General features: G+C 43.1%; 1 protein-coding gene across 7 annotated transcripts in view; it reads right to left on the reverse strand.

The window, feature by feature from the left end:
- Window positions 1-15,155, reverse strand: part of ATP8B4 (ATPase phospholipid transporting 8B4 (putative)) — a 211,004-nt gene that overhangs the window by 25,763 nt on the left and 170,086 nt on the right. For all 7 annotated transcript variants that reach the window (XM_074366090.1, XM_074366091.1, XM_074366093.1 and 4 more), the window contains one exon: window positions 14,738-14,961. In XM_074366090.1, coding sequence (XP_074222191.1) covers window positions 14,738-14,961 — 224 coding nt within the window. The remainder of the gene's footprint in view (window positions 1-14,737; window positions 14,962-15,155) is intronic.

The raw sequence follows: 15,155 nt of genomic DNA on the forward strand, positions 1-15,155 counted from the left end.
AGAGGATCACGAGCTCCTCAGTCACCTCTTGTAGCTCATCAACAGCCCTAGGGTACATGGTTCAGAATAGTCAACCTCCAGGCTTCCAGCCCAGAGCAGGAGTGTTAACAGAGTCGCTGACACCAACTCCTATCTTCTGGACTCCTGTCTGCTTGGCCTTGTTCTCTTCCTTCAGATAAGCAAATGGGTCCAACAACTCTACTCCTAGACATGTTCAGAGTGTCTGCCCTCATGCACCAGGAGACGTATGAAAATGCTCAGGCCAGCCCTGCTTGTAACAGTCCCAAACCAGGAACACTTATCAGGAGTGGAACAGAGAAAGATACTGAATGCTACCAAATAATGAAAAGCCAGGAACTATAGTGATTTGCAAAAACACAAAAGAATCAAAAATATACAACGTTGAGCAAAAGAAGCCAGATAGAAGAGTATGATTTCATTTCAGTAAAGTTCAAAAATGTGCCATCTATTCTATGTTGTTTAGGGATTCATACTTACATGGTAAAAATATAAAAAACTGATTATAAAGTATCAGGGCAAGGACGACCACTAGAGAGTTGGACAAAGAAAGGGGTGTGACTGAGAGAAGCAAGGGGAGCTCCTGGGGGTTGGCAACGTTCTGGGTCTTGCACTGGATCAGGGCAGCGTGTGTCTGTTTTACAACAGTTTGTTAAGATGACATGTATTATGTATTACATACGTACTTGTAGATTTTTCCCATTTACAAAAAAAGTGCCATATTTTAAGAAAAAGGAGACACATGACCTTCTTTTTCAGTCATAGCCTGGTGAGACTTTCGGCACCAGGAGGATTCTGCACGTCCTGATGCCCGTGCCACACCCAGGACAATTAAATCATCAGTAATGTAAAAAATTTCCCAGCTGATTCCACTGTGAAGCCAAGGTTAATGATTTTAATCACCCCCATTTAATTTTTTTTTTAAAGCAATAGCTAACACAAATCCTCAAGTATTTGATGATGGCATCTGACTTTCGTATCAATTCATTTCACGATTGCAGTATGAGAAACGTCAAAGGGAGAAAGTGGTTAAACTGAAGTCTTAGAGCCCCACACAGGAACTGGTGCCATGAGATCTCTTCTTCCTCCACTTCATCCATCACCTAACCTCCACTCACGGAGAAGAGGTGATTTTAGGTATAAGAAAGAAAGACTCTGGAAAACGAAGACCTGTTAAACTATGAGTAACTGATGGTCCAGCCTCCAGTGCCATCCTCAGCACAAACTGGCCAGCACTGAACCCACCATGATTGGATGGTAGCAGGTGTAAGTGGGCATGCAGATGTAAAGCCTCACTTCACAGCGGGAGCAAGAGAGGCCAGGAAAGGAAGGTCCGTGAGAATAAAGTTTAAATGACTTTTTGCAATTGTTTGGAAGCATTTTTGGTGCCACTCAGAATCACAAGAAAAAGAAACTAGCTGATGTGTACTGAATACCTACTATGTACCAGGCACTATTTTAAGGGATTTACATATACTGACTCATTAAATAATCACAATAATCCTATCTGGTTGGTGCTATTAATAGCCCCCAACTGACAGATGAGGAAACACAGTTTGAGGCCCACTGGGTTAGGAGACTGTCTGACATCGTACACTGAACACAAAGATTTTTCAAAGTGCAGTGTAGGAAACTCTTAGGGGATCCACAATGTCAAAACTATTTTCAGAATGATGCTAAGAAGTTGTTTATTTGCTCTTTTCACCCTCATTCTCACACGAGCGTACACGACTTGTGATATCACAACCAGCTGAATGCAGAAGCAGCTCTGAGACCCCAGCTGCCTCCTATTGTGCTAAATAGGAAGAACTCAAGTATAAAAATGAACACTCTTCTATTTTTTGTTTTGGAAAAACACAAGATTTTTTTTCATTGAAATATGTCATTTAGGTAAGCATGTCATGGGTTCACTATTTTTTAGTGAATTAATAAATATTCAAAAATTGTTTTCTCCAATGTAATTTTTAATATTGTAAATATTGATAGATAGGGTCCTGCTAGCACAGAGTTTGAGAACTGCTGGCAACTGTCAGGATCAGGTTCCAGCTCTGGTTCTCTGACCTCAGCATTCACAACACTGACCCCCGCACGACACCACCTCTCTCAACCAGCGGTAGCATTCGGCAAGAGTCTTTAAAGGCCTCTTTCCTCATGCTGTTTTATACAGTTGAGAGTGTACAGTAAACAGGATTTTGCATGCTGGTCTTTTGCCATTTGTAATGATAACATTAGCATTTACCAGGTTAGATGCCTCCCATGGCTTCCCAAGTTACTTGGGATGAAATCTGAGTCCTTCACCCTGAAGCCCTTCCTGGCCCTGGGCTCCCCTCTCCAGCTCTGCCTCCCTGCACTACCCCCCACCCCCAGGCTGCAGCTCTGCCGACTGTCTTGCTCTGACTTCGGCGGCGTGTCCCTAGCTCAGGGGGCGTCTGCACTCGCTGTGCCCTCTGCCTGGGATACTTTAACCTCCGGGTATTCATATGAAAGTTCCCTTCACAACAACTCAGGTCACAGCTCCAATGTTACCTTCTCAACGAGAACTTCTACGTTACCCAGTTCTTTCTTAATAATAATTTGGAAATTATTGTACTAATTTACTTCTTTATTATCTGTCTTCATCCCACTAGCATTTATATTCTCCATGAATCAGAATTTATATCAATTCTAGTAAAACCTATATTCTCCACGAAACAAACTTAGTCACAACTGTAACTTCTACACCAAGAGCAGTGTCTAGCCAACGGCAGGTGCTCTATAAATATTTGTTGAATTAGTACTTTTACAACTTTTTATAAATGTTACATATTTAATTTGCTACTAGGCATTCCCCTGAGGATGTGCCACAGACTTTGCACACAATGTCCAGCCCTGAACCCAGTCCACAGTCCCTTATCCAGGCCTACCTCTTGTGTTCCCTCTATCAGTTTCTGACACCACTACATTCATCCCAGAACCCAAGCTGGAAATCTGGTATTTCTCCCTCTCTCCAACTCCCCACATCAAAGTAATCCCAAATCCCTCTGACAGAACCATGCCAGATGCTTGGCTTGTGTTCCAGCCCAAACCATTCTTCGCATCTGTGACCCTCCCCCATTGCCCCCTCTGCTGGGACGCACGCCCATCTTCTTCCTCCTCACCTGCTTCATTCTGATTGATCCTTGGAGGGTCAGCCTGGGGACAGATCTTCTAGGAAGCCTTGCTGAGCCCTGCCCATTTCCAGCCTTCAGGGCTGGGTTCCAGGCCATTCCTTGCTAGTCCCATGGCACGCCACACCTCACTGTTTCACAACCGTCAACTTACAGTTATTCATGTGCCAGTTCCCAGGACACCCCCGCGCCGCCACACTAGATTTCAAGCTCCTTGGGAGCAGGTTACACAATTTACTCATCTGTGGGGGTCTAAGAACCCAACTCAATGCCCAGTGTAGGGTAAGCCTTCAAGAAAAGGAAGGCTGGTATCTTAAGGGTAAGGGCATTGGAGTCAGAATTCTGACAGAACTACGTGTCCTTGAGTAAAATACTTACTCTCCCTCAGTCTTAGTTCCCTGGCTATAAAATGGGGATTTGAGGGAGGCTGTGAGTCTTCAGTGAAATGAGTGAATGTCATACAGCAGCACCTGACAGACAGAACCCACTAAATGAGCACCTTTATCACAGAAGGGAGGGGGGAGAATGCAAGGATTCAAGCTCTAAGTGGTATGTTTAACTGGCAGATAAAAAAGTAGATTTTCCTACCAATTATACTTTTTTATGAAAATACAATTACTTACTGCTACAACGAATCATAGGTATTTATTTCTGTAATAAACTACTACATGAATAAAAGATTGGAAAATTAGAACAAGATTTAAAGGACACAGAATACCTTGACATAATAGTGCATTTTCTTCATGAATACTTAATTGTATCAGTCACTGTTTGCTCTAACACTAATTTGGCCTCTACCAAATGTCATTCACTTATTAAAAAAACACCTTTCTCACCTGTGTGCACAGGATTCAGGATTCAGGATTTAGGGGCTTCCACCAAAATTAAATTCACAAGTAGTGTCTTTTTCTACAACCGGCGTCTCCCCGTCCTACGAGAGCTCGAGCTACTCAAGAAGTTACCCTAGTAAGTGCTCTGCTTCTCCTTTAAGTCCCTGGCTACTGTCTAATTTTAAAGGGAAAATTTTAAAGAAAATTTTAAAGACCCCCCTCCGGTGACTAGGAGCAGCTGAGAGGGGCACAGTAGCGATGATCGTGATGCCATCCCTGTTTCTTCCCTTCCAAGCATGCTCAAGCCCTCTCCTACCTCCACTACCCCCACACCAAACACACACACACATTCTCTGGCTCACGTGGGTTGACCAGATGCCCCAAAGAAACAGCAAGGTAGAAAAGTGGAGGAGAGAAAGGGAATGATGCCTCTGGTGTGGGAAGCCTACTGGGCTAGACTAGCGCTGACATTTTGATTTGGGTGACTCAAATTGTTTACATAAACAGGAGTCCTGAACATAAAAACTTGTCCTAGGGCCCCTGTCCTCCTAGGGGCAGCCATACCACTTCTCCTTCCAAATTTTCTATTCCCTGTCTTCAATATTCTAAGTAAGAGAGAAACCATGCTCCTGTGCGATGCCACTAGTTTGTCTGGAAGCCTAAAAGTGTCTCTCCGCAGATCAGAAAAAAGACGATGGAGGGTTCACTTTTCCAACTTCACTGTTTTCCTATTTAAGGAAAACTCCTCCTTGCTCCCTTCTTTGTGGGAACAATTTATCAACTTTTTGACCATTTTATATAGAATCAAAACACTTCAGCTACAAATTACAATCTAACAGCTTGGGGAACACAAAATTTTCTGATTGATAGAATACCACATTTAAATAAACCTTAATAAGAATCTAAACAGTCACAAAGGGTTGTCTGTTCTGAGCCTGCTGGCTTAGCTCTCTGGAGACATGTATTCCCTTTTTGCTGTGTGTTGCAGAGGAAAACTATATAATACTATTTTTTTTTCTTTTGGCCTTAAAAAACATTTGTCATTTAAAGAAAACACATTGTGGAACAAATATGAGGTGCTCAGCCTCACCACATCTGTTACTGATTTGTGTAATTAGCAGAAACCCACTAGCAGGACCCGGAGGAAGGGCCCACGCCTGAGCTCCCGCCCCTCCCTGGACTTCCCACACAGCACGTCCGGAAGGCGAGTGCAGGAGCCTGCCAGCCAGACTGAAATGGGCCCACAGGTAACCAAATCTATGAAGTCGTCCAAGCCTCGAGATCAGCCGCACTCTTTCACCTCACTTTCCAAACTTTTCACTATGAGTTTTCTTACATTGTTTGACAGAACTAACGTTTTTCTGGCCTTGACAAGATAATTGTTTCCATATCATGGCAGAAGTTTAAAAAAAAAAAAAAAGCCAAATATACACAGCTCTGTATCTCACTGACAATGATAAATTGTCATCAGATAATATCATCCCATGAGTACATGGTGCCAGTAGCTGCACAGTTTCAAATGTGAATTTCCTAAATAGGGGTTCAACCAATGGGGCTTTTATTTTGGGGTTTTTTTTTTTTTTGGAGGTGGGGGTTATATGGGTGGGTTATATTTTTCTTTTTTGGCTCTATCCCTGGTGGCAGACAGTTTATCTTTATTAAAAGTCCTGGGGGCATAAAGTGCTTTTAAAATAAGTGACACATATAAATAGTGCACAGAAACCCACAGTGGATTCCATGAAAATCACGCAGGCTTTGCTAACAGATTGGGATAAGGCATGTCCTTAGAAAGGATCCATGATTCAGTGTAAAGACGTATCTGACCTTTATCCAAACTCCTCTGATCCAGAAATCTAGTTAGAAATCTCATCAGGACAGATTACATTTAAATTGTCTTTTAGTGGCAGTTTGGTTGGAGTGTTTGCTGGCAGACGGTGGCCTCCAGCTTCCAGATGAGGCCAGGACGCAGTGTGCTTTGAGGCAGGCCTGACCTTTCTAAGGATCTAAGCTGTGAGAGACACTCCCCATGGCATAAATTTGCTCTCAGCAAGGAGTTCATCTTCTCCCCAGAGTCATATTGTACTGAGTGTTTCTGGATGTCTCTCCATTAGATTGCAAGTAAAGCAAACATCTACCTGATTAGAAGTCAGGGGCTGGGGGAAGACGGCTATTTAAAAAGAAAAAGCGATCTAGCCATCCTCTTTCATCAGGTCTGTAACAATTACAGTCATGCTTACCAAGCAGAGCAGATGAAGCACCGAAGAAAAAGTCAGAAAACATGGTAAGTTCCAGTCCTAGCCTGGTCTAACATTGATCCTCAGCTCTTGGGGGACCCCAGTTTCTCTTCTATAAAATGAGGGGCTGGACTCATTATCTCTGACATTCCCTGCCCGAGCAAAGATTCTAGATTTCCACAAAATGTACACTTTTTTTTCTGTGACCAAGCTGCTTCTCTCAGGGAAGTCCACCCAGCAAAGCAAACAAAAGGAGTCTGGTCCCTCCCAGGCAGATTCTTTCCCCATGTGTCTCAAGCAGAGGAAAAAGTCCATAAGCCAAGCACAACACAGCCTGCACCACATCATCCATTTGAGGTGGCTTGAGTGCCACCACCTCACCAGCAGGGAATGGTCCCACCCACCAGCCCCTTGGAGCCTTGCACGCCACAGCTGGACGGGCTTGCTCGTCTGCCCCAGCCCACCTACCAGGATGGGGCACTAGCTGGAATCTACTGGAGCTATCATCAGAGCCTGGATAAAATTCACCAGGCCCCGAGAAACAGGCCAAGGTAGTGAAGAAAAAAAAAAAAAAAGCATGTCACTTCATTAAGTAATTAAACTGGTGTTTTAAAAGTCAACAATGTGTCTAAGAAAGCACAACCTGTTTACAGTTGGTCAGATCTCTGTGGCTGTAGAGTGGGTTATTTCAAAGCCGTATGTTGAGAGACACAAGGAAGAAATGTTTAGGTGCTTAGGAATCATGCTGAGATTGGACAGGGTTGGCCCCCAGATATGGCCCATCCATGACAAATTTAATTTTCAAAACTCTTGGAAAAATAAGAGAAAGGTGACTAGAGAGTTATTCAACATCAGTTTCACATTTATGAAAATAAAATCATTCCCAGACTGTTAAGTTCCCTCCGGGCAGGAAATGCAGCCCTCTGGTTCATTCTCGTGTCCCCGGAGGCCAGCAGAGCCCTTGGACCCAAACTGGCACTCAGCTGATCCTTGTGAAGTGAATGAGCAGAGACCATGGGTTCTGTGTGGGGAGGACGTGTGAGCCTCACTCTGGGGAGCAGACAGGGAAGTGACCACAGATCAGGCCGCCAAGGACGGGCCCCTGAGCCCATGCCCGCTGTTCCCAACTCCACCGGGCCCTGCAGCTTTTACACCACTGGCTCCACTTCACTGGAGAGCTTCCAGTTCCACTGAAGCAACTGAGGAGAGGGGCGGGTGGTGTGGGGAGACCTCAGACCGCCGGCTTTCATGGACAGACTGGGAGTGAGTGGCTAGCTCATGGGCTCTCGCGGCTGAGAAAGCCTTGTCACCCAACATGTGGCTTTGGAGGCCCTGAGCCAGCTAAATGATTTCAATGGGGGGAAAAATGTTACTGCAAAAATGTCCCCTATTCAGAAATTCTCATTCTCTGTAGACGAGCGTCTCTCCCAGATATGTTGTTTTCTTTTCACTTGCCTCATTTACAGCATATTGTCCTTAGAAAAACAGGGCTAAGAAGCCAAAGGATTTTTCAGTTAAACCTGTTGTTAATCAGGAACTTGTAGTGAAAATCAGGGAAGTGGAAAAGAGACCACGATCCCTACTGACCCCAATCCTACATCCGAGTTGCCCTCGCCCCCAGTTCTCAGTATGGCTAACACACAAGCCCACACACGTGGGGGGGGGGGGAACCCGGGCACTTAACATCCTTACAACAGTGTAACACCTGTTCTAGAAGACACTTCTTGCTGTATACAGTAAGTAAGATCGCCCATCAATGCCATGCAGTTCTTCAAAAGTTGATTTTTAAATGTGATTTTAGAAATTAGAAAGATTTTAAATTCAGCTAACCGCAGGTCAGTTGCCAAGTGTTCAGGCAGGACGAAATGGTTGTTTCTCCCTTTACTCTCTAGTCTCACACCTTTACACAGACCAGCTCCTGCATCCCCACGGGTAGCTAGACTTCCAGGCCTCCGGATGCCACCTAATTTTGAAAATATTCATATACTCACTTGAGATTAACTGAATCCCTGGAGTCTCCGCAAAGCCTCACACATTACTCATTTTTCCCATGCTCTACCATTAAGTCCAAATACAGTACTTCTATCAGACTTATTTGTGCGTTTTTTAATTTCCCAATGAGAAAACAAGTTCCAGGTGGGTAGAGACTTGTCCTATTCATTGTTTCGTTTTCTCTTCCCAAGATGGTAAACAAGCATTACTACTGGCAATCTGACAATGTCATGGGACTCATGGTTATGAGCAAGAATGAATTATTCAATTTAAAATGACAAAAAATTAAATGTTTATATATCAGAATAGTTAAACAATTTATTAAAAATTCGTATTTCAGAATGCCATTAAGAAAAATATTTTTGAAGAATGTGAAAACAAGGAGGAGTTTCTATAAATGTGAGTTTTTAAAATAAAAATATGAAGAGAGTTCTCAGATATATAAAAGTTGATATATATTGATATATAATTATTTTTATACTCAGGAAAAAACTTTGAGGATAATGAAAAAGACTTTGTAGAAGTTTAAATATAACTTCCCCCACTTTAGCATATAAAACAGGGCTATTTTATTACTGCACTAGAGTTAATTAAGAAAGTGGAAGTTTTTAAAAGGGAAAAACATAAATAGCCTGTTTTTATGGGGATAATATTCTTAGCATCATTTTGTCCTTTGTACATCTTACTGCCTCAAAATATTGAAACTAGGATAAACAGCAGGACAGTGTCTGGTTTTGAAGCCACTGCTGTAGAGACATCTATTCCAGAATTTCCCAAAGTGGGTCCTGTATGGTACCTGTCCTATTGGACTTCATGCATGTTGCTTGGAAAAAACAGGGTTCCATGCCAAATGAGTAGATAGGAAATATTATTTACTCTAAAACACTATTTAAGAGACACCATTATCAATGCCAAGATTAGACCAAATGGGGAATCTAACAGTCTCATAAAGCTAAGACAGCAGAGGGCTGAATCCTTAGTGTGAGAAAAAAGGAGAAACAACTCTTCACACAGAAAGGGACTGCAAGGAAACTTGCCTTTGTCAACCTTGGCACTAGCTAAAGGGAGAGACAAAAACATTTCTCCTGAAAATTTGAATCGCAAATGATCTTCACCAGAGTTTGCAATCTAAATTCAAAACAGTCCTGGAACAGAGAAAGAGAGCTCAGGTAGGCAGTGCCCCAGGGAACTGGCAGAAGTCACACAAATGCGCTCTGGAAAAAATGCGACTTTAGGAGTGATGTCATCAAGACGGCAGAGTAGGTCCTTCCCAACTTCAGTCCCCCTCACAAGAAGACCACTTAGCAACTACTCACAGCCAAGACACCACTGTGAAAATCTCTGAACTGCGGGGCTGCTGGCTCACAGAGACCAAGAAGGCCCACATTAGAAGGGAAAGAGGAGCAACTACTCTCTGACCGCATCGCCCCTCCCCGAGGCTGGTACAGCACTGTGCCAAGAGGGCCCCTCTGGGCCTGTGGTTTCTCCAATGGGAGAAAGAGAGCCTAAGGTGACATCCAGCTCTTCCAGCACTGCAGGACACTTCCCAAGAGGCCCACTCAGGTCTTGCCTCACCGGGATCACTGGGGAAATCTTTGGGGCTCAACCTCTGAGGATCAGATAGAGACAGATAAGGGGGGAGCAGGGCTTACAGCCATCAGCACTCAGGAGCACTAAAGCAGAGGTGCCAACCAGAGGCCCCCCCCATGTGCAGAGTTGAGCCAGTAGCCCTGTCTGGCCAGGGGCCTTGTTTGGTCCAGGCAATTCTGCCTGATGGGTACCCAGTCAATGAACTATATTTGCTGTGGAGCCTGTTTGGTGGCCCCACTTGGGCAGGGAGGAATTCACAGCCCCACCTAACTGCTGAGTATAGCTTCCAGTCCCACCCCACCAGGAAGCCTGTCCATCCTGCAGCCCCGCTTACACAGGGACCCAGGCCAGCAGCCCTGCCCAGCTCTTAAGTATAGCTTCCGGCCCCACACAACCAGGGAGCCAGTACAGTGTGCCCTTGGGCAGCCTCAAAGCCCAGGCTAAGGTGCCACCCAAACAGGGAACCAGCCTGCAGTCCCACTCTGAAGCAGAGCCTGGCCTACAGGACTGCCCAACTGCTAAACATACCTATAGCCCAGCCCAGCCAGGGAGCCACCCCTCCAGCGACTCCACTCAACCAGGGAGCATAGCCTGTGGGTCCCACCTGATGAGGGAGCTCAGACAGGGACTCCGCCCGACTTGGGGGCACACCTTTCAGCCTTACCTGGTCACAGAGCACATCCTGAGACTCCATCCATCCTCAAAGCCCTGCCTGTGGCCCTGCCTGAACACAGAATCCAGCCAGTAGCACCATTTGGTCAGGAAACACAGCCAGAGACTCCATCTGACCATGAGCAATCAGAGAGCCCAGCCAGCAGCAGCCCCCTGACCTCAGAGCATAGGCAGTGATTTTGCCCAACTGGAGACACTGATGGCAAACCCTACCTGCCCACAGCTGCTGCCTGCTGACCCACTCAACACTCCTAGCTGCAGGAGATCTACAAACTGTCTGACGAATTCAGAATAATACTCTTAAAGAAGTCCAGTGAACTACAAGAACACACAGGCAACTAAACACATAGAAAAGCAATGCATGAACAAAATGAGAAGTTCAACAAAGAAACAGAAATCATCAAAATAGACAAATAGAAATCCTAGAGCTGAAGAATTACAATGACTGAACTGGAGAAGCCAGTATAGAGCATCATCAACAGACTCAGCCAAGTAGAAGGAGGAATCAGTGACCTAAAACAGAGGTCATTTGAAATTATCCAGACAAAAGCACAGAAAGTAGAGTGGTGATTACCAGGGGCTGGGGTAGAGAAATGAGGAGTTGTTTTTCAAAGGGTATAAAGTTCCAGTTTTACAAGATAAAGTTTTGGAGGTCTGTTGCACAACAGTGTGAATGTACTTAACACTACTGAACTGTACACTTAAATACAGTTAAGACAGGAAAATTTATATATGTTTCTTACAATTAAAAACTTTTTAAAAAGCTGACATAGACCATGATTTAAAAACCTACTTCATATGGTTATTGTAAGTATTGAGCTAACAAAAGCAAAACATTTAAACAATGCCTAGCACATAGTAAGTGCTATTTAAGTGTTAGCTATCACTGCAACTTGTTTTTATCCCTACTTGTTGGTGTCACCAATATCAGGATTCCATCTAGAAGAGGACACCAAGGTATTGATGGTCATTACCCAGGGACTGTCACTGACTCGGTGCCATTTCTTCTCCAACAGACAATAACAAGTTACTACTTCCCACTCTCCTGAAAAGCCTAGCTACTGCTCTGAAAGTCCTGGACACAGAGCCTAAAATTCTCCACAATGTGGATAGTTAATAAAATTTGTGAGATCATACTGCCATGTCCACCAAGAATGCACCTGTAAGTTCCAGCAGGCATCACAGTCTGACACATATCAAGGCTCAGTAAATATTCAGCGTGAATGAAAGCCTTAAATAGTGGAACCAAGGAATCCTGTCCATTAAGTATAAATCCAAGTCCCAATTTTATCAAATCATCATAAAAATAAGGGCAAAATGGATAGCAGTCCAGGACTTCTACTAAGTAACCCAACTGGATTCAGATGGTGATTCCTCCTCTGCTTAAAGAGAATGTGCCCTGCCCTATTTAAATCAGCCAAGACCCCAGCAAAACAAAATGAATCAGGGAAATCCTCTCTTGTGTCTTTCCTAGAATGAAGCTATACATAAATAATTAAAAAATGCACTACTTGTGGCCCAATTAACCATCGTATCAATATTAATATTAACACAACTGAAAAAACATCATTCTACTTTCTGGAATCAATGCCACATTCACACGGAGATCTTAAGACACTGAGCCCTTTTCCCATAGTGCTGGCTGCATTTACACAGACCAGATGCAGAGCCAGTAGAGACGGCCCTTGGTGCAAGTAGAAGTGACATCCTGCAGGAGTGCCTGGAGGCAGGCTGAAAAGACTGTCCTTGCTGCATCTGCTTCAAGCAAGCCCAAGAAAGGGCTCTACAAACACCCAACAACACTGAAATGACTAGATGCCTCCCGTATGTCAGGCTCCGCTTAGGATTATGAGCTGTACAGGTGATTCAGATGTGCTTCCTTCCCTCAAGGAGCTCAGAGTTAGACCAGATAAAACCATAATAGACCAGGTAAGCTGGGAAAAGCAATCCTCTCCCCTGAAACACATACCCCTTTCTCTCCTGACCTTGTCTTGGTGTGTGTATAAGCCTCAGGGGCCATGGCTTTGCCAGGGTAGATAAGGAGATTCTGAGCTCTCTAGAAAAACTCTCTTTGCTTAACTGGCCCGTCTGCCTCAGAAAAGATGAAGAGAGTCCAGAGTGGACAAAACAAAATGTCAGCAGACTGGACTTCACTCTGGGTTCAAAGAAGCATCCCTTTGGGTTTTCCTCTATATTGACCAGCCCTGTGGTTCTCAAAGTGTGGTTCCCCCACCTGCAACATCGCATCTCCTGGGAACTTGTTAGGAACGCAAATTCCTGGGCTCTACTGCAGTCCTACTGAATCAGCAGCTCTGGCGGGGCCCGGGAGCTGTGCTCTACAATTCCTCCAGGTGATTCCCATGCCCATTCAAGCCTGAGAACCACTGGTCCAGCTCGAATCAACAGCGCTGGAAAGAACACGGAGGGCTGGTCAGAGCTGACAATGGTTGCAAGTGAAGATTGTGCAAATAACTAGTTCTCAGTGTAAAAAAATTTTTTTAAATAATAGTAATAAATAATAAAAAGAAGAAAGGAACACAGAAAAGAAACATGCTCAGTTAAATTAAACATTTAAAAAACCTAATCACAGACGAGTGGTGTGTCTTACAGCTGAGTTTACATCAGATGCTCATGTCTTGGGAGCAACCATCGTTCCCCCTTGTTGTTCTCTTTTAAACTGCAAATACCGGCTAGTAGACTAAAAATCCAGTTGTTTAACATCTGACTCTGACCAATTTTATCAGATCCTGAAAGCAGAGCAGAAAATCACCTAAAATGTAGGAGTTAGAAGACACTGAACATTCATTTCAACTTCACGGTTTTAACAAAGCCAACTTTGGCAGTAAATCTGCCAATCCAAGCTTGATGTGTCTGTCCATTCAAATCATTAACTACTCTTCTGTTTCCTAAGAGGTCTAAATAAGGGTTAAGGCATCTTTTCAGCATTTTGTGATTTTTCAAAAGCCCCAAGCATTTGCTATATGAAAACTGGCTCTCTCAAAAACTCCACTTAGCAAACAGCCTGGCTTCATCCTCACGTCGAGGGAAAGTCAACAGCCTAGGGAGGCACAGGCCACACTCCCACACTTGTCTTTGTTGACTAAGGTGGAATTGTGAGCAGGTAATTATCCCCACCCCAGTGCCTTCTCCCAAACAGTGCTAAGAAAACTTACTTCTGAGAAGCTAAAATCAAGACTTTGCTTTACTTTATTTAACTGTCTAGAGACTACCAAAAATATCAACAAAGATATCAACAGAGTCTGCTTTTAGTTTAGGCAATGTTATTCTTAAAAGAGAAAAGTAGGAATGGGTACTAGTGTGCCTTACTTTAAGAAATCTCAACTTCTCAGAAAAGGGGGAAAAAGTATAAAGCCTATTTTTATTACAAAAACGATTTGCCCATCTCCCTTGGCACATTTAAGATAACACAAAATGACAAGATTTAATTCATCCTCAGTTTTTCAGGAATAAAATGACTGAAAAAATTAGCTTCATGCACATCACTGAAATCAGTGACTAAAACCAAGAGAAAGGAAGAACAATTGAAGAAATCTCTAATGAGTGTTATGGTTACCATTTCATTCTCAAAGTCAACCTTTTTCTTTTGTTGTTGTTTAAAATATCAATGCCATTTTTTTATTCACAAGTATATTTAAATGCTGTCTTACATTTTACAGTTGATACCCAGAATAAAAACTTTGCCAATATCCAAGATGCAGGGTTAAGTAACCTTGAAAATGGATACAAGGAAATATTAAAGTAGAATTCTATTTATGAATTTGCTAATTTTTCTTCCTTGCTACCAACAAAATCTATAGATCAATTTTTAGCTGATGAATTGCTGTCACAACAGTCTTGAAGTCTAGAGGGTATCAATGACTTCCTTTGAAAATATTTATATTCAGTGTGTTGGGTAAATGACCATCTTCCCAACAGATACGCCTGTCAGTGTTTCTCAGACTTTTGAATTAAAACTCTGCATTAAACTTACCTGTCATCATACCCAGCAATTCAATAAAAACTTGAAAATGCACAGGACGAAGTACTCATTAGTTAGTATGCAAATAAGCAAAAAATAAAACTTTAGCTAAATACATATTCTTTTTAGGTTCAAAGCTCAATTACATAACTGTCACACTGTTGCTTATATTAGACATATAAAAATGCTCTCTATTTATAAATAAATAGCTATAAAGAACAGTCATCTATAATCTAGGAGATCTTACAAAAGAAAGAAAATTGCTTTTTTACTAACCTGGGCTGAGAAACCACAGAAGAAACCAAACCAGAAGTGCACAAGTGTGAATGCAAAATTCTTATAGAAGAAATAGCATAAGAATTTGCACATTCGGAAATAGGACCACCTTCCATGAACGAGGAGAAGCCTTTGGAGGTATCTGAACTGGGCAAATGAGTAGTCGCTGGCCAGGACTGCCTGCAGCCCTTCCTGGCCGCTGATGCCAATGCCAATGTGAGCACCTACAAAGAAGAAAGAAGGACACTTTCATTCCCCAAAGACGCAGCCTTTTTGAGGAACGTGTCATTCCTCTTGTATGTTATTATTTACGCACAGAAAACTTACAACTACAGCGTTTATACTTTTCCCCGCATATTATCCCATGAAACACTTGTGATACTTAGATATTTGTCCTACTTTTACAAAAGAGAAAATT

Source organism: Camelus bactrianus, chromosome 6 (genome assembly GCF_048773025.1).
Source record: "Camelus bactrianus isolate YW-2024 breed Bactrian camel chromosome 6, ASM4877302v1, whole genome shotgun sequence".
NCBI classification, from domain to species: Eukaryota; Metazoa; Chordata; class Mammalia; order Artiodactyla; family Camelidae; genus Camelus; species Camelus bactrianus.